At 35.8% G+C, this 24,077-nt stretch overlaps 1 protein-coding gene and 1 non-coding gene across 2 annotated transcripts; both read right to left on the bottom strand.

Annotated features, from left to right (window-relative positions):
- Positions 1-352: 352 nt before the first annotated feature.
- Positions 353-459, bottom strand: LOC145096665 (small nucleolar RNA R71). Its single transcript, XR_013704037.1, has one exon. It is a non-coding gene; the product is annotated as a small nucleolar RNA R71 (small nucleolar RNA).
- An 11,250-nt stretch (positions 460-11,709) lies between these two features.
- Positions 11,710-14,452, bottom strand: LOC145093037 (S-adenosyl-L-methionine:benzoic acid/salicylic acid carboxyl methyltransferase 3-like). The gene is made up of 4 exons (XM_079031073.1): positions 14,325-14,452; positions 13,789-14,205; positions 13,333-13,587; positions 11,710-12,576 (listed from the first exon to the last, which is right to left on the bottom strand). The coding sequence occupies exons 1-4, from the start codon at positions 14,397-14,399 to the stop codon at positions 12,205-12,207; spliced, it is 1,119 nt and encodes a 372-aa protein (XP_078887199.1). The 5' UTR covers positions 14,400-14,452; the 3' UTR covers positions 11,710-12,204.
- Positions 14,453-24,077: the final 9,625 nt, after the last annotated feature.

The raw sequence follows: 24,077 nt of genomic DNA, 5'->3' as shown, positions 1-24,077 counted from the left end.
ATACAAGAAGAGAGTTCGAGACGACACCAGACTGGGCCTCGTGCAACCCACCATTCCCGCCACTGCAACTTTTGAACTCAAGGGGCATATACTTACCGCACTAAAGGAGGTTCCTTTCACCGGAAAGGATCATGAAGATGCTTACAAGCATCTCGATGAAGTGAACGAGATTGCCGACTACTTTAACATCCCAAATGTGCCAAGAGAAACTGTATTGTTACGACTTCTCCCTGTCACTTTTAAGGGAGCCGCAAAAGATTAACTGAAGGCATTACCACCAGGCGCGGTAACAACATGGGCACGAATGCGTGAACTATTTTTGGAACAATTTTGCCCACCATCCAAGGTAGCTAAGCTCAAAAAGGCCATCGCCAACTTTCAACAACAATTGAGAGAATCATTATATGAAGCTTGGGAATGTTATAAAGGTCTAATAAGGAATTGCCCCCAAAATGACCTAAATGTGCAGCGAGAGGTCTCGATCTTTTATGATAGGGTGAATGTCACCACCCGCCGACTTCTTGACTATCAAGGCCCTCTTACTAAGAAAAATCCGGCGGAAATTAAGCAACTCATCGAAGAATTCTCTAAACACTCTAGAGAATACCATAATCCATGGAATGATGTGACCAGGGGTTCGGCAAATGCTGCTTCGGAGGATATGTCAGCGGTAATGGCAATGTTGCAAAGCATGGATAGAAGAATGACTAAAATGGACCAAACAATCCATGCTCTTCAGGTTGGGTGTGAAAACTGCAATGGGCCGCATTTAACCAAGGAATGTGACCTAGATGAAAATGGAAACCAGAAGGTCCAAGCTTGCTACTCAAGTGGGGATCGTCTAGATGAAGACTGGAGAAAGCCTAAGAAGAAGTGGTTGCCCTATGATGAGTATAAAAAGGCCAAGGAAGAAAAGTATGAACAAAGAGGGAGGGGCATTTATCAAAGAGAAGAACCAACGGTTGAGAAGAAATCTGATTTTGAGAGTATGCTCACTCGCTTTGCAGCAGTATCTGAACAAAGGCATGAGGTAACGGAAGCAGCAATTAAAGAGAAACAATTAACAATCAAAGACCAACAACTTATGATGAAGGAACAGAAACAGATGATGAAAAACCAGCAAGCACTCTTGAGAAATCAGCAAGCTTTGATCCTAAATATAGAGAAACAACTTGGGCAACTAGCTACACAATTCAATGAAAGAGCACCAGGAGGACTTCCGGGAAATACCGAACAAAACCCAAGAGGGGCACACATCCAAGCCATCACCACTAGAAGTGGGAAAATTATCACTCACTTAGCCCCTATTGAAAGAAACAAACCTGAAGCAGAACAGGAAGGACAATAAGAAAATAAAGATAACAAGTATGGGCAATCACCACGACGTGGCAAGACTCTGAGGAGAAAAATACCGAGCCGGCGAAGACATATCGCCCACCACTTCCTTTACCAAGCAGAGCAATCCAAGAGAAGCATGCTGAAGATTACCAGAAATTCTTAGATCACATAAAATCTCTTGAAATCAACATTCCATTTTTTAAGGCTTTAGTTGAAATGCCCAAGTATGCCAAGTTTTTGAAAGACCTATTGACAAATCGCAAGAAAATGGAAGGATTATCAAAAGTTGTACTAAATGAAACTTGCTCTGTTGCTATTCTAAACATGCTACCAAAGAAGATGGGGGATCCAGGGAGCACAACTTTACCGTGCCAATTCGGGAATCTAGCAACAAGTCATGCTCTAGCCGACTCTGGAGCAAGTGTCAACTTGATGCCATACTCATTCTTCAAAAAGCTTGATCTTCCCGAACCGAGACCGGTCCGCATGGTTATCCATCTAGCCAATAAGACCATGACCTTCCTAAGGGGTGTTTGTAAAGACCTACTATTGAAAGTAGACAAGTTTGTTTTCCCCATGGATTTTATTATGTTGGATATGTAGGAGGATGAGCAAATCCCGATCATTCTTGGAAGACCATTTTTGAGCACTGCCCGAGCTTTAGTTGATATAAGGGAATCCAAGCTTACATTACGTGTTGGAGAGGAAGCGGTGACTTTTGGAGTTAATCAGGCAATCAAACATTCAAGGATGAGTGATGATACGACGTTTTTTTGTTGATGTGTTGGATGAAATATTGGAAAAAGAATTAGTGGGTTGGAAAGAAAAAGAAAATAAGGGATTTATGGTGCTTGATGAAGGATATTTTGATCCTGAATTCGACCTTAAAGATTTGGAGAAGTTATTGGAAGAAGGGGAGTACAATGAAGCAATGCAAGAGACAGAAGACACAACACGACGTGGTCATAGTGCCACGACGTGTCAAAGTTTTTTTTCTCGATCTGGAATTAAAATGACACCACGACGTGGTAGGATCATCATGTCGTGGTAGCTGACACAACCCCCAAACTCGAGCTGAAAGCCCTTCCCGAACACCTGGAGTATGCATTCTTAGAAGGAGAACAACAAAAAACAGTAATCATTGCTTCCGACTTGGCGAAACACGAGAAAGAAAGCTTAGTTAAAGTTCTAAATAAGAGAAAAGGTGCCATTGCATGTAAGATCACAGATATCAAGGGGATTAGTCCAGCCTATTGTTCTCATAAGATCAATTTAGAAGAAGGAGCTAAACCAATAGTACAACGGCAAAGAAGACTCAACCCAAACATGAAAGAAGTAGTAAAAAATGAGGTGGTGAAACTATTAGATGCTGGTAGCATTTACCGAATATCTGATAGCACATGGGTAAGTCTAGTTCATGTTGTGCCAAAGAAAGGAGGAATGACAGTGGTAACCAATGAAGCTAACGAGTTGATCCCAACAAGGACAGTTACCGGGTGGCACGTTTGTATTGACTATCGAAGACTTAATGATGCAACATGCAAAGATCATTTTCCGCTTCCATTCATCAATCAAATGCTAGAGAGGTTGTTCGGGCATCTTTATTATTGTTTCCTTGATGGTTTCTCAGGGTACTTTCAAATTCCGATTGACCCACAAGATCAAGAGAAATCCACTTTTACATGCCCAAGTGGAACATTTGCATATAGACGCATGCCTTTTGGGTTATGCAATGAACCAACCACTTTCCAAAGATGCATGATGGCTATATTTCATGATATGATCGAAAAGTTTATGGAGGTTTTCATGGATGACTTCTCGGTTTTCGGGTCCTCTTTTGAAGACTGTTTGTCCAACTTGGATCTTATGCTAGCAAGATGTGAGAAGACCAACCTTGTTCTCAATTGGGAGAGGTGTCATTTTATGGTGAAGGAAGGCATTGTGTTAGGTCATAAGGTCTCAAGGATGGGGATAGAGGTGGATAGAGAGAAGGTTGATACCATAGCCAAATTACCACCTCCAACAAATGTCAAGGGGGTAAGAAGCTTTTTAGGACATGCGGGATTTTATAGGCGTTTTATTAAAGACTTTTCCAAGATCACAAGGCCCTTGACTCAACTTCTCTTGAAGGATGCCCATTTCAACTTTTCTAAAGAGTGTCTAGATGCATTTCATTTGTTGAAGGAAAGATTGACCACTACACCTATTATGATAGCTCCAGATTGGAGTCTTCTTTTTGAGCTTATGTGTGATGCCAGTGACTTCGTGGTGGGAGCTGTCTTGGGACAAAGAATGGACAAGCATTTTTAGCCTATCTACTATGCAAGTAAGACCTTGAACCAACACAAGAGAACTACACTACTACATAAAAGGAGCTACTAGAAGTGGTTTTTGCATTTGATAAATTTTGCTCTTATTTGGTTTTGTCTAAAACCATAGTTTTTACCGACCATTATGCCCTTAAGTATCTTTTTGCCAAACAAGATGCTAAGCCAAGGTTGATTCGTTAGGTATTGCTGCTACAAGAATTTGACATCGAAATACGAGATAAAAAGGGGATGAAGAACGTGGCTGCCGATCATCTATCAAGACCGCAAAACCCGCACTTGGAGGAGTTAGAAGAAAACAAGATTGGAGACGAGTTTCCCGAAGAATATTTATTGGTTATAGCGGGAGAGATTCCATGGTTTGCGGATATAGCTAACTATTTAGCAAGTGAATACATTCCAAACGACTTGACCCGCCAACAAAAGAAGAAATTCTTTTCAGAAATTAAGTATTACTTTTGGGATGACCCATACCTCTTTCACATCTATGATGATGGTATGATAAGAAGATGTGTATTCGGGAAGGAAAGTCGTGACATCTTGAAGCACTGTCATAGGGGGCCCACCGGAGGACATCATGGAGCGCAATATACGGCAAAAAAGGTTTTTGATTCGGGTTTTTATTGGCCGACTATATTTAAAGATGCTACAAAATTTGTCAAAGAATGTGATTCATGCCAAAGGTCGGGAAATATTTCATCACGAAATGAGATGCCCCAAAATAGCATTCAAGTTTTTGAAATATTTGATATTTGGGGAATCGACTTCATGGGACCTTTCCCAATCTCAAAGGGGAATAAATACATATTGGTAGCAGTCGATTACGTATCCAAATGGGCAAAGGCACAAGCATTACCCACAAATGATGCTCGTGTAGTAGTACGTTTCCTCAAAAGGTTATTTTCAAGATTTGGAGTTCCAAAGGCTCTAATTAGTGATCGAGGCTCCCACTTCGCAAATGATCAGTTAGCTAAGGTGTTGCAAAAATATGGTGTTCACCATAGGTTTTCAACATCATATCATCCTCAAACAAGCGGCCAAACTGAAGTTACAAATCGAGCATTGAAGAGAATATTAGAAAGATCGGTTGGAAGTAATAGAAAGGAATGGTCGGATAAGCATTATGATGCACTATGGGCGTTTAGAGCCGCTTTTAAAACGCCTATTGGTAATACACCATATAGGTTGGTTTATGGGAAGAGTTGCCACTTGCCAGTCGATATAGAGCATAAAGCATTTTGTGCTTTGAAGATATGTAATTTTGAGTTAGATGAACTGCGTGCCAACCGGTTGATACAAATGAATGCTCTCGAAGAACATAGAAACGAAGCCTACACAAGTTCTTTGATTTATAAAGACAAAACTAAGAAATGGCATGATATGAGGCTTAAAGGTAATAAAGAGTTCCATGAAGGACAAAGAGTGCTACTTTTCAACTCATGGTTGAAGCTGTTTCCTGAAAAATCGCAAACAAGGTGGGGCGGGCCATTTGTTGTCAAACAAGTCTTCCCACATGGAGCTATCGAGCTTATTTCAAGAGACAGGATCCCTTTCAAGGTTAATGGGCATCGAGTGAAGCATTACGAGGACGGAATGCCAAGTGAAGAAAGGGAGGGTGAAATCGTCAAGTTCACACGAGCGGAAACAATGTAGCTTGGAAAGGAGTCTGGCTCATGACTCTTTCAAAAGAAGCACTTGCAGGAGGCAACCTGTGGTTTTGAGTTTGCATTTTCTTTTCTTTACTTTTATTTGTTTTTTTTTACTTTTAGTTTATCTAGGTCTTTATTATCTCATTATTTTGGTGTGTCTATGAATACGTCATAGGGTGTGGCATAAAACGAGTGTGGGATGTGTATTTTTAAGAGATTTTGTTAAACAAATTTTTTTTTGCCCACCACGAGGTGGTGATTTCTTTTTCACGATTTTACTATGAAAAAAACCTCGACACCACGACGTGTTGTATTCTACCACGTCGTGGCGACAAATGTAACTGCTTTAATTAAAGGGCTTTTGAACTTAGGTTAAAACATTTTTACTTTTTACACCACCCTATCTCTCTAGTCGTGCCAGCCTCCATGAAAACTCTTTGTCCTCTCCATCAATTTCGTGTTCCTTGTCCCCAAAAGGTATGATTTTCTTGTGATTTGCTTACTCTTGATAGTTATTAGGGTATTAAAGAACATCTATTTCTTAGTTTGAACACATTTAGGACTAATTTTGGAAAAGTAGGGTTCCAATTTTTGCAAAAATCGGAGCCAATTTAGGATGTTTTGCTCCCTAATTTTGCTACCATTCTACTCTATTTTATCCACTGAACAAACCTTGAACTTAGATTTAGTTAATATGGGGTTGAAATTGGAGCGATTTGATCTTATCTCGTTACTATCACGACGCCACAACGAGCTCATTGTGGTCCTCGTCGTGGTGGCTGGAATCAAAGTTTTTCTTTTTCTGTTTCAATTATAATAATGCATATGGTTTGTTTGGTAGTTCTTTTGTGGCTATTATGCAGAACTAGCAGGATTAGAAGAAGTCAACCCGTTACTCGTGATTTTCCATGGTATTCTTTTCCACGGGATGTTGCACCCGAGACACGTGCACAATGGACTGCTAAGCTTGATTTACTCAAGAAAAGGAAGGTGCCTGTTCCAGCTGAGGTTGATTGGCACTGGATTGGAAGTTCGGGTTTGATGGAGGCTATGGAGCCTTATCTTGACAAGGTATTCAATTGAGTTCAAGGGCAGTTTATGTGTTTGGGATGGAGGCAAATTTTTGAGATTCAAGAGATGGTTTACAAAGAATTGGTGTATGAATTTCTTGCCACAACATCTTTCGCAAAAAAAGATGGAATTTATGTGGATGATAATCTTATTTTTTGCCTTAGAGGGGAAAGGCGTTCCTTAATCCTAGTTGATTTTGCATTACGGGTCGGTATCTACCTTCCAGCTGAAGTCCATACACCCTTATACCAACAATTTATAGAAACCTCCATTAGGAACATTGAAGGGTTCAAGGCAGAGGACCATTGGCATTCTATTGCTAATGGGGTTTACCACAAGGGTACTGCACAGGAAAGCGACATCCGGTCGCCAATTCACCACCTTTTACACCGCCTGATCACTAATACCATTAATGAACGTTAGGAGGGGGATAAATGTCCTACTGTGGATGTTTGCTTTTTATGGGTTCTCACCTCAACTGAGGTTTATGCTGATTTACCTTTTCTCTTGGCTGATTTCCTTACAGTCCGGGTAGCCAAGGACAGGCGTGGGTCCCTGCTTTATGGCGGTATGTGGATTACCCGACTCGTGCGATCTTTTGGTATTTTTGAGAAGCGGGAGGCTTCTATGCTTACAGTTGAACCTCAAAAGACCTTTTCCACTCTTCTTTATAAGAGGGCTCAGATTATTGTTGATCATGGAATGGGTGGTTTTAGCATTCCTGACGATACTCCACGACACCAGGTTCCAAGTCGTGGAAGGCAACGGGGAAATGAAGCAGAAGCGGATGAGCCAGTGGTACCGGAAGAAGATGAGATGCCCATAGATTCCTACAGTGTGGCAAGGAGACGATATGAGGACTATATGTCTAGTGCAGCAAATTACACCAACATGAGCCTAGATCATTTAATGAGCTCTATGTATATATCTCGACCAGATCATTTTCCTTCTGCCTACCCACATGTTCCAACGTGGGGCGACATTTAGCAAGAGCAGTTGGGTGGAGCTGGAGGCAGTGGTGGTGGAGCTGGTGATGAGGCAGAAGATTGAGTTCTTATCCTTTTTTTTGGTTTTATTTTCTCTTGTTCTAGACTAGTCTTTTATTATGGTTTTCTTTTGTTTACTTTATGTTTTGTATTCTTTGGTTGTTTGGATATTTTTCCTACTTCTATTACCGTTTCCTTTGTCCTAGTCTCAGGTTATATGTAAGAGTCAAGTAAGGGTATATCCGGAACAAGAAAGTTCGTTAGAGTAAAGGTATAAGAGAACGTCAAGAGAACCATGATTTGAGAGCATTTTTCGAGGTCTAATTGAGTCATAGAGTGAAAGGGTCGTGTTCTACAGCTATATGGAAGAAATGGTGTCATTTTAGTTCAAGTTGTAGCTCTTTTCGCCCTTCGAATTTCACTTTTCAACACCACCACGACGCGGTATCTGGCACCACGACATGGTGTCGCAACTTTCCTCACCGAGAAGTGTTCTGTTTGGTCTACCACGACGTGGTTATATTCACCACGATGTGGTGTTTTTCGAGTCAGTTTTCTGACCCTACTCTCGTATTTCCAGTAGTCTCCGTAATGTGGGTAGCGTCATATTCATTTTCATGGTATGGATGAGTTTTTCCCATGCCTTTGAATTTTCTTTTTGCGCTTCAATGAAGAATTCCACCGATTACCACAAGGAGGCCGCTATTCTTTCACCTTCTGTGTCCACACGTTCCAACAAGTTAGAACTCTTTTCCATAAGTCAAGTCACATCTTCTATCCCAGGGGAGTCTGCTCCTTTTTCTCCCTCTTTTTAAGTTTATATTTTTCATACCATACAATGAGGGCATTGCATAAGGAAATGAATTTGATTTTTAAATTTTAAGTCTTAATATGCTAATTTAGGAAACTTAGCCAATTAAAACTTTTGCTAGTATAGTATTAGATGATCTGATGAGAGCCCAAATGTTTACTTGAGCCAACACATGTTATAGTTTATTTGTGCCTTCCCATTTTCTAGTGAAAAGTCATGAAGCATGAAAGCTAATCTTGTAACTTATATGGCATAACACGTTTTGCAGCCTAAACCTGAAATCTATCCAGGAAAGCTTAGGTAGTCATTGCACTTAGACTAATATCTTACCCAATAAAGGTTGAAGCTAAGCTCCTTGCTTAAGCATGTAGGATTTGAGAGAAAAAAGAAAAGTGAGAATATATGTAAAAAAAGAGAGAGGAATTACTAAAGATTTAAAGAAGTTTGGAGTTTTCAAAGTGTGAAGATCAAAAGAACAAAATTTCTGAAGAAATCAAAAATTGAAGATACCAGAAAATCAAACAAATAAGGTGGTGAGTTCAAGTAAATCAAAGATCAAATATACAACAAAGTTAAGAATTCAGAGAAAAAGAGCTCTATTATGGTATCAAAGTTGTAATTTCTAGAATTTATGTATGCTTTGTTGTTTAGCCAAAAACACCATGAGGGAAAGCAAGATTTATGAGGATTGATTCGGAGGGTTGCAAAAATGAATGTCATATAAGTTAAGGGGTGAAGATTCATAGGGATTGTGAGTATTTAGGAATGGGAAGTTCTTAGGAATTATAGACACAATTACATGCATTGAGGTCTTGGGATAATGGATGGGTTTGAAATGGATTGTCTCGTATCTTGCTGGTAAAAATAAATTTGCTTGGGGGCAAGCAAAGAATAAGTGTGGGGTATTTTGATAAGTGCATATTTATACACATATTTATACAACATATCAAGGAAATAATTACTTTTATGCCCTTAATAGAACAAAAGATACTTAATTTGCTATGAATCATGTTGCAGGTATTAAAAGACTTGTTTAAGCAAAAAGGAAGCTGGAAGCTGGATTAAAGAAGCTTGGAGTTGAAAGTTTGGACTAAAGCTCTAAAATGAAGAAAAATATGTCCAAAACATCGTGGTAATATCTGCCACGACGTGGTGTCTTAAAGATTCCCGATCAGATTCGATGACGTGTAGAATACGGGATAAACACAATCACCACGGCGTGGTGTACCTACCATGACGTGGTGCCCTACTTTCGGGAGAAGTATAAATATCTTACATAAACCTCAGAATGGGGACTTTTGGCTCTGAAGAATTCGAAGTTTTATAAGGCAAAAGCACTGGAATTAAGCATTGGAAGCGAGGAACTCAATTACAATCATTAGGCGAAGGAGATCGAAGGCAACTAAACTCTACTTTTCGATTTTTCATTAGGAATAACGATGTCATTACTTTTGAATCTCGATTTTATGATTTTGTTTGCTGAAATCATGAGCTAAACACTCATGACTTTCGTTTGGCTAGGATGAGTTGACTAAATATGGTTGATTTCATAGTTAGGATTTAGTGATTTGGTTATTTGTTGACTTTTTCTTATTAAAGAACCTCAAGTATTTTTGATAACTGCTTTCAATCTGCTTATTGCTGAATTTGATTAGGATAGAATGACTATTTTTCTGAATTGAATTTGAATCTTATGATCTTGTGACTTGCAAAATCGTTGGACTAGAGTTTTGATTAAAACCTAGGGGTAAGTAGAAAAGTGGGTAAAAAAGTATAGGAGGCAATATATGACGAAAAATCATATATAGAATTGAATCAATAAAATCAATTGGTCAATTAATTATAAGTCTAAGCAACTCAAACTGAATACTAGTGAACTTGTAAGTTTGTCCGCTTGATCGCCGAATAAATAAGCCAGTTTGCTAAAGTATTAAATTGGTGAATAGCAATTTGGTCATCTTAGGAATCGGTAGCCAAAGAAACTAAATCTATTGCACTTCTATGAAAGAACCATAATAACAACAAACCCGAAGCTAAACGAAAATCTCTTTCTCACCTTGATTAATTCATACTTGTTTTCTTGCTTAGGTTAGTGTTAGTTTAATTAAGTGAATTTTGAGTAATTTGGTAATTTAAGTATCTAGTCTTGCAAAAATAGGAAAACAAAACCTTTCTAATTTAATTAGTAATTAGCTAATAGTAAAATAAAGTTAATTGAAACACCGTTCTTTGAGATTGACACTCGTTCTTACCATAGCTATACTATTGCACGATTAGGTACACCGTCTAGTGTGTTTAATAGTCTAGTTAAGTAAATTATTTTTATAAAATTAACTTGAATAAAATATAAGCATATTAAAATACACATCAACTAGAGCTAGAGGACCTCCAGTGAGTTCGCGTAGAGTTTGCGTAACATTTGACTCATGACTTTGAAGCTCATTGAAAAGTTGATAAAGCTTGAGCTTTTTCACAGACCCATTGCTATGAAGACATGATTTCACATTTCCCCATCCCTTTCCGAGACTGTTAATGAACTTGAGATTGTACTCAAGAGGAGTTCGGACTATCCCATGAGCTGTCATGTTGTTAACAATGATTCGATATCTGTTTGAGGCTGAGGTAACATATTCACCAACTGTTGTGGTTAAAGTGTCGAACTCATTGACAACCGAGGTTAGACGCTTATCCTTCATGTTCTCTGAACCTTCAAACAAATCTTGATGTGTGTCCCAAATCTATTTTGCGGACTTGCATAGTTTGATGTGCTCAAAGAGAGAAGGTGGAACACCAAACAACATTTATGAAAAGGAAACTTGATCAGCATGCAACTTTTCAAGATTATCAGCAGTGAGAGGTGCTTGTCGTTGTTGATCCTGTCCCAAGATAGTTACAGCACCATCTCTAACAATGGTTCGAACTGGAACATGAGGACCTTCTTTAACGAATCTCCAGATAGATTCACCTTTTGCTTTTCAAGTATAAATCTTCCCATTCTAACTTTCTAGTGATCATAATCTTCAACAACTAGCAGTGGGGCACGTATATGGTAACCCACGCTATTTGCTATTTTCATTGAGTACATTTGTTGAGAATTAGAAGTAGCCATTGAAGTTAAGATATCTTGAGAAAAAGTGGTATACAAAAGAACTTTTATCCTGAACACAAAAATGATCAAAATATCAAGGTAATCTTGAATCAACTATAATTTGTTCTTATGGATTCAAAGGACAACCACTCAAGCTCTGATACCAATTGTGAGAACAAGGATCTGATTGCGCAGGGACAAGGCTTGAAAACTCAAACATTGAGTTAATGCTTAAGATCAATGTCTACTTCAGATTAATAGTTCTAGTCAAGTCTGGCAATACCACTCAAGACTGAATATAAGAATCAACAAAGTACTTTGAGTATTAAATATAAGACCGTGAATATGATCAAGCAAAGACAATAAATGAGCACAAGGAATGTTTGAAAGAATGATGTGAGAGAAAGGTGTAAGTGAAGTAAATGTGAAAATATATATCTTTGGTAGAACAATCCGTTGTTTGATTTGTCATTGAATGCTCCTTAAATAGGAGAATAAGTTACATTGTACTAACCATAAACATACATAGGACCGGATAATAGAGTTACTCCTGACACTCTGATTATCTAAGTTGACAAAAGAGACTAAGTCCTACGATACGTTACATCAAGGTAAATGACAAAAGTAATTAATACATATGAACAAACGGATTCTGACATGCACTATCTTGGATCATCAATCATTTGAACACCATCTTCATTCTGGAGATCAATTTGACTCTGGACCATAAGTTGACTTCGGAACACCATTCTGATCTAACCTGACTGACTTCGGAACATCAAAAGGTTGATGATTGCTAGAGGTTCACTTTCAGGTTCCAACACCATGGACACAAAATATGCATATATGCTTACAATAACAGGAAATCAAGAAACATTTTTGTTGTCTAAGTCCATTCAACAGACACTAAAAAAATATCAGAAGAATTTCATGATCATGATTTTGTTGTCATGGATATAGTGACATTGATGAGCTTGGTCTCTTCTTTTGACATGCATTTAATAATTATCTTCCTATACCTAAGAAATACCTCCTTTGTTATGGACAATCCAAAGTGACTAACTAGCAAAGGTTCGGCCACAGCTCTCATACATTTTGCCATGTTATATCCTCCAATGTCACTCTCTTTACATTCTTCTGGTCGTATGATGTTGTTGTTTGTAGATGAATCCCAAGTTACCTCAGATACATCAAGGCAATCAATTAAGAATGATCCTTCTTTCTCAACTTCATTCTTGACCTCTTTGGGACTAGGTGTATACTGAGGAATGTTGAATGAGTCCATTTGACTTTCTTCTATTCGTCCCTATCCGACCATTTTTATGAATTAGAGATAGTCACAAAAATTACCACATTTTCTAAAAAGATATTAGAAAAATAACAACTTTTTTTTTTCTTCAGAATAAAGCTAAAATGACCACCTAATTCAAAAATGTGGATTTTTGAATTACTTTATTATTTTCGAAATACATTTGAATTATTATTTGATATTCTCTCTCTCTCTCTCTCTCTCTCTCTATGTATATATATATATATATATATATATATATATATATATATATATATTATAATTTCTTTTCATGATTTTTTTTCCAAATTTTTATTTTGTGATGAAGAAGATTGTTTTTTTTTCTTCTCTCGTCTCTATTAACCCTTGTATAAGTGCGAAAATAAAAACTCCCACACAAAAAACAAGTCAAAACTCTTGAAAAATAGTTCTGAATTCTGAAATATATACTAATTTTAGAATTTGATATGGATTTTGGAACCTAATTAAAATACTTTGTGTGGAATTTGGAACTACTTTAAAGAAAAAACTATTTTTGAATTTTTTTTTGTCAAAAAAGAAAATAAATAATTTCAAAATTATCAAATTTTCGAGCTTCATAATAATTTGTGTTGCTTGTACGATTGGCGGGTCATGTTCTAATACTTTTAAGAAAAGGTGGTATTGGTGAATATCTCCTACAATTATTTATTATTGAAGTACCTCTACTCACATGCGTGGCATATTCACATGGCCCTAAAATCATCGACAAAGACGTAAGAATGGAAGATGTACCTCATAAACCATATCATTGAGAGCCATGGCTAAGAGCTCCCAAATGTAACAACATTCTCTGCTACAAGGATCATCACTTCTTCTCCCTAATATAGTCAAAACCATACGCCCTCCACTCACCATCTCATCTGCACGACACTTGAGAAACATCGAAAAATCTGTCTGGAATTGTTGATAGTATGCTCTTATTACACTTGATGGACTTGTACTTGACATGTATATGTTCCCTTTGTTGGTCTCTTCAAGTTCAGGAACCTGCTCATTGCTCAATGAATTTTGATCACATTTACTTATTTGTCCACCATAATTTTTCTACACGAGGCTGTAGCGATGAAATTTATCATCTACATGCATATATAGTTCCTTATATTCTACAGTGAGAGAGAGAGAGAGAGAGAGAGAGAGAGAGAGAGAGAGAGAGAGAGAGAAAGAGAGAGAGAGATGTAAGATGTGAACCTGAGAGAGCCACATAAGACTGTACGAGGAATGGACGAAATGAAGGCTTTTACTAGGAAAAAGCCTCGTATAAAATGAACCGGCTACCCCACTGAAGTAGCAAGAAGGTGAAGAGGGATTAGAATGACACACATCTTTTCTCAAACTCTCAAGGAATTTGGGCAACGAAAGAAAGACGATGTTAAAATCATTTCCTGGAAGATCATTCAAATGAATTTGGATTTCAGGTGGTTCATGACCCATTTTGAGACTAATCTCGTTAATCATTTTGATAAACGTAGCCGCGACAAGCAGAGTGTTTGGTCCAGATGAACATCCAAGATCGGCCATGACTATCGTTTTTGGACAATTCATGGCACAGTAAAGATCTACTGTAGCTTTTTTTAGGATGGGCTTTGTAATCGATATCACCTTTCTCTATCATCATAGCAAACATCAAAAAGCTTATTACACAAACTTTTTGATTCCCACATGTAAAAAGTTCTTTTGTATGGACACTTTTATCAAAAAAAGATGTATAAATTAATAGTTTTTACCTGAAGAAGAGAATTATTTGAATAGCTTGCATCACCATTTCCCCCATTCATATGAAGTAATTGGACAACTTCCATCCTGTGTGTGTGGGTGGGGTATATGCGTTTGTGTGTTCGACGTCTAGATGTATGTTTCTATTTATAGATGCTTCAAATAATTATATATCGAATGCTTGGCACCTAAATTAGCTATTTGAGATCTTTATTCACTAAATTCAATTTATATTTATAAATATTATTTTTTGTTCATGAGTAATAAATAAAGAAAAAATGATAATAATAGCTATCTTTTAATTTTTTTACCACAAAAAAAGTCAAAAGAAAATGAAAATTGACCAAAATAGCCACCATTTTCGTAGATGACCGTCTACGATTTTTTTTTTGGTCAAAATGAACATTGGACAAGTGACTAAGAAAAAATCTGCTGACTGAAAATCTATGGGTTGGATGCGGAAATCTTTGAGTCTCAAGGCCCGGTCCGGTTGGAAGTTATAAAAACCAAAAAAAAAAAAAAAAAAAAAAAAAAAAAAAATTATTTTCCCCATATCTATACTACATTTTCACAAGACACTATCAATTTTCTATGAAGAAAATAGCTATAAATGACAAGGATCTTCCCCGTTCAGTTGTTTTTTCTATCTACTTTTTTTTAGATTTTAGCCCGCAAATTAGAACAAGTAGTATTTGGTAGTATGTTTTAGAAGGTAACTGTACATTTTAGCACATGAACATTTGCTAAAACATAAAGTTTTCTAGATTTTGGTAGATGTTCAACTGCTAAAATGTCTAGTTACCTGTTAAATTTTCAATATTTTTTTTTAAATCTAGTTAAATTTCCTTATAAAGTTTTGATGTTTTTATTTGGTTGCTCATTTGTAACCATTATATGTTAACTAGGTGAATATCCGTGCGTTGCGCATAAACATCTATCTAGCTGAAATATTTATCAATATATGTTTTTTTAAATTTAACAATAATGTGGTTATTAAATTTAATATAATAATTCATATACTAAGTTGATATAATATATTGATTAATTTGAATTATATGATAATATATACATCTATTAAAACCGCATAATCTGTTATTGTAAATTATTTTTTTTAATTTATTTGCTTAACGTTTTAATTTCTATCATTGTAATTATTTAAAACATCAAACATTTTTTTTTATTTTAAAGGTAATAATATAATCATTTATATAATGTTATTTTTAACTATTGTTATTGTAAGTTATTTTAAGCTACTTATTTGAAAACTTTTAACGATTATACGAATATCTTTAGGAAATATTTTAGTTAAATTGATACTACAATTTAGTTTTTGTATTTAGCACTATAATTTTTCATTTTTAACTATTCACAAAATATTCTTTGAGTTATAAGTAGAACTGAAATTTATATTGAAGTTGACTTTGTAATGTTATATTTAAATTAACCATTTAAGTATTTTGCACAAATTGTTTAAAAGTTGTAGCTTTAAATTGAGAATGATTTACATACAACAACATATTAAATCTAATAAATTAAGTATAATATGTTAAAAGTTAAAGACAAAACTTTCTAAGTAGAAGTAAAAATATTATTTAAATATTGAAATTTAGTTTATTTATGATTACACTTTAGGTTTGATACTTATTTAACCTTATTAACCAACTTATAATCACTATTAGAAAGATACTACAATTTATCACTTTTAACTATTTACAAAATATTCTTTAGGTTACTTAAGTTTAACTAAAATTTATATTTAAGTTGATCTTGTAAGGTTATATTTAAAATAACAATTTAAGTGTTTTTCACAAATTGTTCAAAAGTTGTAGCTTTAAAATGATAATGGTTTACATACAACAACATAGTAAACCTAATTAATTAAGTATAATATGTTAAATATTAAAAACATAACTTTATAAGTAGAAGAAAATATATATTCTTTTAATATTGAAATTTAGTTTATATATGATTACACTTTAGGTTTCATATTTATTTAAGCTTATTAACCAACATATAATCATTATTAGAAAGAAATTGAAAAGTCATGGAAGTTTCAAATGAATGTGGTTAAAGGAAAAATGAATGGGAGTTTCAAATGCATGAGATTCAAGAAAAAATGCTAGCTTTATAAGTATATAATGATAATGATATAGCATTATTAACGGTCTTACTATGGGTCAAAGAATGCTAAGGCCAATGTCGATAAGGTAAAAGCTACCATAGACCGTTTAACTGATAGAAGACCGGAGTTATTCCACAAGACAATGTTCAGATAGTGGATGGATGTACCTCCTATCAAATGACCTATTGCTTCTTTATTACCGATGTTGCAAAAGAAGGTTAGACCGGATGTTCAACTACTATCCGTGGAGCGGTTATAGATTTTGATTGCCTACCACTTGATATATTTCGGTCGAGAGGAATTCTATCCGATCATCATGTTTAACTTTGGTGGTTGGCATCCTAATGTATCAAAAAATGATTTCAAATTTTTATGTAATCATTACGAAAATGTTGTTTCCCGTATGAGACTGACAGTTCTATGTCGGCCGGAGATTTGTATTCCTTCATTCTTTACAACCAGTTTACTATATTACCAATGAAGGCGTTTTGCTATATATTCTTTGTAACAGGTTTATAGGAAAAAAGATAAATGAAAAGATAACTATTTGTTGGCTCGAGCCGAGGACATTTGTAATTGGAATAAGTATAAACTTTAAAAATAATTTGTAAAGGTTTTCAAAAAAATATGTTTTATACATTATGTTAATTGAAAACCTATTTATTTCCTTAAATTACAGTACAAAAATAACAGGCAATAACAGCGACATCTTTAGCAGCGATGGACGCTTATAGCGGAGACAACAAACGCTTTTTTTGTCGTCGCTAAAAGTGTATGTTGCCGCTAAAGGCGTCGCCGCAAAACGCTTATATTGGCTATCTGCATCATTTTAACCCTAATCATCGATTTAAGCTATGATCCAACGGCTAGGAGGACATAGCAAACCCCGTATTGTTTTCCCTCCGATGTGCGCCGCTAAAGGCTGATCGTCGTCGCTAAAGGCTTATTCAGGCGATCCACATCATTTAAACCCCATCTGTCGATTTAAGCGAGGATCCAACCTCGTAGGAAACCCCATATTGCTTTCTTTCCGCTGTGTCGCCGTTAAAGGCTGCCCGTCGCCGTTAAAAAGCGTTGACAATAAAATCCTCTTGTCCTCACTTTCTTTCCCAATCTTCTATGTTTTCCCTACTTCTCTCTGCTCACTACCGTCGACCTCATCGAAATTTCACCGAAATCTTCGATATATCACCCCTCTTCATCTCCATTTTTTAAAATTTTCTTTTCCTTTTCACTTCTCCTTACTAAATTTGTGTTGGTTGTCGGAATTTTAAGATCCCCCACCGTTCTCGTCGGAGTATACCGCCACCACCAACATTCTTGACAAAATTTTGATAATTTTGATTTTTTAGATGTTTATTTGTATGTGTATTTTGTGTTTATAGATGTGGATATGTATTTGTATGTGCATTTATATGTATAGGTGTATCTTGAGTGAATTTTATGTACGTATATCCATGTGTTTTTGTATATATATATATATATATATATATATATATATATATATATATATATATATATATATTGTGTGTGTGTTTTATATATGTATTATCACTACATGAATAACCAACAATAGCAGCGACACTTTTAGCGGCGTTGGAGACTTTTAGCAACGACAAAAAAACAAATGCGTTTTTGTCACCACTAAAAGTATCCGTCGTCGCTAATGGTGTCGCCACTAAAGGCTTTTGTTGGCGATACACGTCTTTTCAATCTCATCCGTCGATTTAAGAGATGATTCTACGAATGGGATGACATAAAAAATCCCGCGTTGTTTCCCTCCGGTGTGTCGCCGCTAAAGAGTATCCGTCGCCGCTAAAGGCTTATTTGGCGATCCGCATCATTTCAATCACATCCGTCGATTCAAGCGATGATCCAACGACGTAGAAAACTCCGCGTTGTTTTCCCTCCCATGTGTCGCCGCCAATGAGTATGAGTCGCCGCTAAAGGTCGTTGGCAATAAAACCCTCTTTGTTCTAACTTTCTTTCTCGATCTTCTTTTTTCCCTTCTTCTCTCTACTCACCATCATCGACCTCATCGGAATTTCTCAGAAAACTTCGTAATTTCACCCCTTTCTTTTCCAATTTTCTCCTTTTCTCTTCTCCTTACTAAATTTCTAGCATTTGAGATGTATGTGTATTTTATAGATGTGTATTTATATGCGTATTTTGTGTTTGTAGATATGGATGTGTATTTGTATGTATATGTGTATTTTAAATGTATTTTATGTATGTATATGTGTTTTTGTATGTGCAATTTTATGTATATATGTATTTTTATGTATCTGTATGTTAATTATGTATGTGTATGTATTATGTATGTGTATGTATTTCTGTATGTTTATGTGCATTTTGAGTGTGTATTATGTATGTATATTTGTATTTGTACGAATAAAAATACATATAAATAGCGGCGACACCTTTAGTGGCGACGGAGAAAATTAACGGTGCACATCTTTAGCGGCAACCACTGGAGCATTAGCGATGAATCAAAAAACGACCCTTTAGTGTCACAAATACTCGTGGGGGAGTTATTTGTGATCGTGTTAAAAAGCTACATAAAAATCAATTTAATTGATATATTATATATAACCTGAAAACTAGCGTGAAACTCATAAATAATTTCAAAACTCAAACCACATGAAAAAACAAGTTCGAACTACATTTCAGAAAACAAAAAACCATTTTTGAATTTGCATTTTGTGAAACAATGTGAGTTTGAAATTTTCAAAATTTCAAACTTTACATTAATTTTCAACAATAAGTTTGTAGCTTCCTGCTACCGTTTAGTGTTGTATAAATACTTTGTTGTTTTCAAATATTTTTAAGAAAATGTGGTCCGTATAAATTATTTATTATTGAAGTACAATTAACTCATCACGTGGCCGGTCACTTATGCTGAAAATGGACAGGTTCTAAAATCATCGATTAAGACCTAAGAATGGAAGATTTACCTCTGCCTCATAAACCATATCATTGAGAGCCATGGCTAAGAGTTCAAGGATCATCACTTCTTTTGCCTAATATGGTCAAAACCATACTCCATCCAATCACCATCTCATCTACACGACACTTGAGAAACACCGAGAAATCTGACTGGAATTTTGGACATATTCATATATTTGTCAACCATAATTTTTCTACACGTTTGCAATGAGGCTGTAGGCTGTATTGTGGTCGACATGATGTTAGAAGCTTGCAAAGCATAATGTATGTGTGCATCATATAAAATAATTAACTTTAAACCGGTACTCTGCACGGTTATGTTGCTACGTAATAAAAATGAATTCTATTTTTTAAAAACATAGCTTTGTATTTGGATGAAAACGTTATTTTTGGAGACTTTCCAAAGTAAAATGCAATAAGAGGAAGAAAATAATATGCAATTATAACCCAAAACCAAAAATGAAAGTAAAGTGCATTGCCCTTTCAACAAATCATAAAAGAAAAAAAAAAATATATATATATATATATATATATATATATATATATATATATATATATATATATATATATATATATATATATATATTTTGATGTTATTTAGTGCAAAGTACGAAAGAAAAAGAATGATAGAAATGATAAATGTATATGCGTATGTGTTTGGAAGTAGCATGCAAGTAATAGATAAAACTGAAAGTAAGTTACTATTTGTTGATAATAAAAGAATGTACGTTGTTATTAGTTGCATTTAGGGTTGTTCACTAATTGGATAAAACCGAATTGTCCAATTGGACAATTTGGATTGGACTATTTGGTTCGGATATTCGGATTTTTAGATTGGTTTTCAACAAAATTGAATTATTATTTTGGATTTCGGATTGGTTTTGGTTTATAAAGTAAGAACCGAATAGTCCAAAAAAACCGAATAAATATTTATTATTTATTTATTATAATATATATCTATAGTTATTTATTAATTTTGTAATTTATTTTTTCAAATAAGTTCAAAACGTTTCATCCAATAAAAAAAAACATTAATATACATTTTCTCTAAAAAGTTTCTATCTATAAAATATTCAACTATAATATATCTTCTTAGTAGTTGTTTATAAATTTCATATCACAACTAAATAATTTGTTTTCGTTATTGAGTAAAGCTGGATAATAGTATAATTATATATCGTTTTACAATATTTTGGTTTTTGAAAACCGAATTATAAAAACCGATCCAACCGAACTATAATCGGATCAGATCGGATTGGATTTGAATATAGTTTGGATTATTCGGATCCATGTTTTGAAAACCGAAATCAATTTGGATTCACTTGATTGTATCGGATCAAACCGATCCATCCAAACGAACACCTCTAGTTGCATTAAACTAAAGAATTATGAGTTTTTGAAATTAAAGCTCAAAAGAAAACTATAAAACTTGATAGTATAATAAAATAGAAAGAGAATGTAACATCTCAAAAATTTAAGAAAAAAATTTCATTTTAAATTCATTTCAAAACATCCAATAATCATGTCAAAACAACCGAAAGTGTATCGTAGTGAAATAAAATCGTAGTACAAATTCATAAAATCACATAACGTCGAAAACATGGACGGATACAGTGCTATCAAGTCGGGTCCTTCCCTTTCGAGCTGGAAGTACCTTAAACATAAACTGAAAACGTAAGCACAAAGCTCAGTGAGCTCCCCCAAAATACTCCATACTATACACATGTAACATTCAAAACATAACTGCGTTTATTTCAGCCCATTCGGTCTCTTTCAACTGGTACTGGGTATATTTCAACCCGTTCGGTCTCTTTCAACTGGTATTAGGTCTATTTCACCCATTTCGGTCTCTTTCTATAGGTACGGAGTGTATTTCAACCCCTTTAGTCTCTTTTGAACCGGTACTGGGTGTATTTGAAGCCCTTCGGTCTTTTGCAACCGGTATCGGGTCTGTTTCACCCCTACATCTAGCATATAATCATAACAGTAAGAGTCACAGAGACAACAAGCATATACAGGCAATACAAGAAATTGTCACGAAGACAATTATTATCCTACCAACATAATCTTGTGGGCCGTCATTGGTGCCTTGGAATCACGAATATAGTGAAGGAAACTCACATGAACTACACAAAAAAGCATGCAGCTACCTCAGCAACAGATGAGCCAACCTAAGCTTCCTAAACCCAAACCGATACCAGACATTAGTCAAATACTCCATGCTACCCAAGGTTGACCAAAAGTCAACTAGTTAAAAAAATTAACAGTCAAAGTCAATCCAGTTGGCACCCACGTCGTGGCCAACCCATGGCCATATCGTGGCCACTCACTCCAGTTCCTATCCAAATCTGCTACCACTTCGTGGAAGACATGCCACCACGTCAAGGGCACATCCATACAAAACAAACGCGATAAGTCCCGCCACCACGTCGTGGCCTTCCTCGACCATGCTGTGCTCCTTGGTTTGAAAGAATTTTCTTCAAAAAGATCTTAATTCATAAGGACCAAGGTAAAACATCACATCTGATTCCTAATGGCTTCATAATGGATAAATTTTCCAACTTTATCCATTAAGATGGTCCAAACCACTAAGATCTAGACTTTAATTCTTAAAGGGACCCAAAATGCATCTTTCTCTATTTAATCCTTCAAGATCTAAACTTTATTGCACCAAAAGGACCTAAAGGACCAAGATAACTTGGATGACTAAAAAGGAAGACAAAAAATCATAACATTCCTAGTCCATGAGGTCCAAGAAATACTCCAAACTAATCAAAAGGTGTTGAAGTCCACTTGACTCCAAGATCACTCATAAAATGGGCCAAAATTGCCAAAAACGACACATGAAGATATCTAAAGAACTAAAGAGCAAAATTGGAACTTTATACTTACAATAGTCCAGAAATGTTGTGCCTTTAATGGATCCAAGCTTGAAGCATCATTCCTTGCAACAAAAAGAACTTCCTTAATCTTTGTGCTTCATGAAAATATCATAAAAGCTTCCAAAAGAGGAAAGAGCAGGGGATCAAAAAAGAACTTCCTTAATCTTGGTCTGACTCACCACGTCGTGGTGACAACCACCTTGTGGTCCTGTCACACCACTCTGTGGTGACGGTTTTCACTCAAATCCTTTCCAGCTTCAAACAGTCATAACTTCTTCATTTTTTCGGTGATCCTTATATCCACGAAAAGGTATTGATGAGCCCCACACTCGTATCTAGTTAATTTTGACTTATCACATGCCTAACTAAAAACCATAATACATAAAGGAAGACCAAAACATCACTTTTCCCAGTTTCCCTTTTACTCTAAAACACAAAACCAAGGCTTAGATCACATAACAAATATTATCAACGTTCAATAGGTTCTAAACCATATTCCCTTGAAGTCCTAGGCCTTTACTTGAAACATTTATTGTCCACAATCCTGAAATAAGAAACTTCTTGAAGCCAGATGTTACAACTATCCCTCACTTAAACTGGATTTTGTCGTTGAAATCCTTCTTAGTTAGAATCTCTAAAAAGAACGCCAACATATCTATTAAGCTTCCTCTAATCATTTCGAAACCAAGGCATCTTATAAAGAAAACTCTAGAGACCAGTTGGTATTTCATAATTGCCAACAAAGAACCCAATAACTTGAAAATACTCAATTGCAACAACCCTCTTCTCTTCCTAGCTAAAGACCCAACTTCCAGAATCATACCTTATGACTGATAATCATCCATTCGTCGTACCTACCCCATCCAGACTAGCAATATGACTAAACCATGTAGAAAGGATACTCAAAACATACCGATCAAAAATTTCAACCACCCTGAATCCGGAAATTGTGCCCAACCGCCTTAAATACACACTCGACTTCCTGCCAAGTCATCACCAACCCGCTACTACCATGAGCATAATGATGGTTAATGCAAGAATTCTCACGTTGCATCTAAATCCCTTATTCCCTCAGGTGTACATCTACCTAAAAAATTACTCGAGGCATTTAAAACAAACTCCATGACTCAGGATTTCAGAACCGATACCCAACACTAATAACCAAACTCCTAATAAACAACCCACAAGAAAACGGGGTTCTTAACATAAAAATTCAGCAAGAGGTTTCTGATGCATAATTAATACTCCCATCAACCTTTTACTTCCCACATGATCCCAACCAGCTGGTCACTGATTCTCTTGACTCCCACCAATGCACTAACACCCAAACATGCCAACAAGACTAATGATCCGAAACCTAAGAGTCTAAATGTAATGACTACTGGGTTCCACCCACATGAATCATACATCCACTGCTCCACGATACATCGTGGCACCCTCTAGCCATTAGAACCGTAATCTCATGGTACTACGCCAATCTTGCCACTATTCCATCATTATCCAGATGACTCATGACCAACATCACAGGGGCCTAAAGATACTCAACCACCAATTCACCGCTTGCAAGAACCCAAGAAACATCCCCCATAATGCTAACCGAACACACCACGGGCCATACCCTTTTATCATGCCTAATTCCTTTCAAAGTACAGGCTATTACTAATGCAAAATCAGACGAAAACATGGTCGTATACAACCAAAGAATGAGATAGGCGGCCGTACTTTTGTTCCAATTCAAAAGCTATAAACCAAAAAGAACCAAGCCAATAATTCGAATCAAGTGCTCTCGTGCCATCATACTTAGTCGACACACA

This window comes from Lactuca serriola, chromosome 3 (assembly GCF_051521515.1).
Source record: "Lactuca serriola cultivar US96UC23 chromosome 3, Lser_US96UC23_V15, whole genome shotgun sequence".
In the NCBI taxonomy this organism is placed as follows: domain Eukaryota; kingdom Viridiplantae; phylum Streptophyta; class Magnoliopsida; order Asterales; family Asteraceae; genus Lactuca; species Lactuca serriola.
Note: the sequence above shows the minus strand (reverse complement) of the source record. Positions and strands in the feature narration are given on the sequence as shown.

Coding starts and splice junctions, on each gene's coding strand:
- LOC145093037 (XM_079031073.1), bottom strand. CDS start 14,399: ATGGAAGTTGTCCAATTACTTCATATGAATGGGGGAAATGGTGATGCA. Junction 14,206..14,324: donor CAAATAATTCTCTTCTTCAG/GTAAAAACTATT, acceptor CTATGATGATAG/AGAAAGGTGATATCGATTAC. Junction 12,577..13,332: donor TCAATGATATGGTTTATGAG/GTACATCTTCCA, acceptor ATGGTCGGATAG/GGACGAATAGAAGAAAGTCA.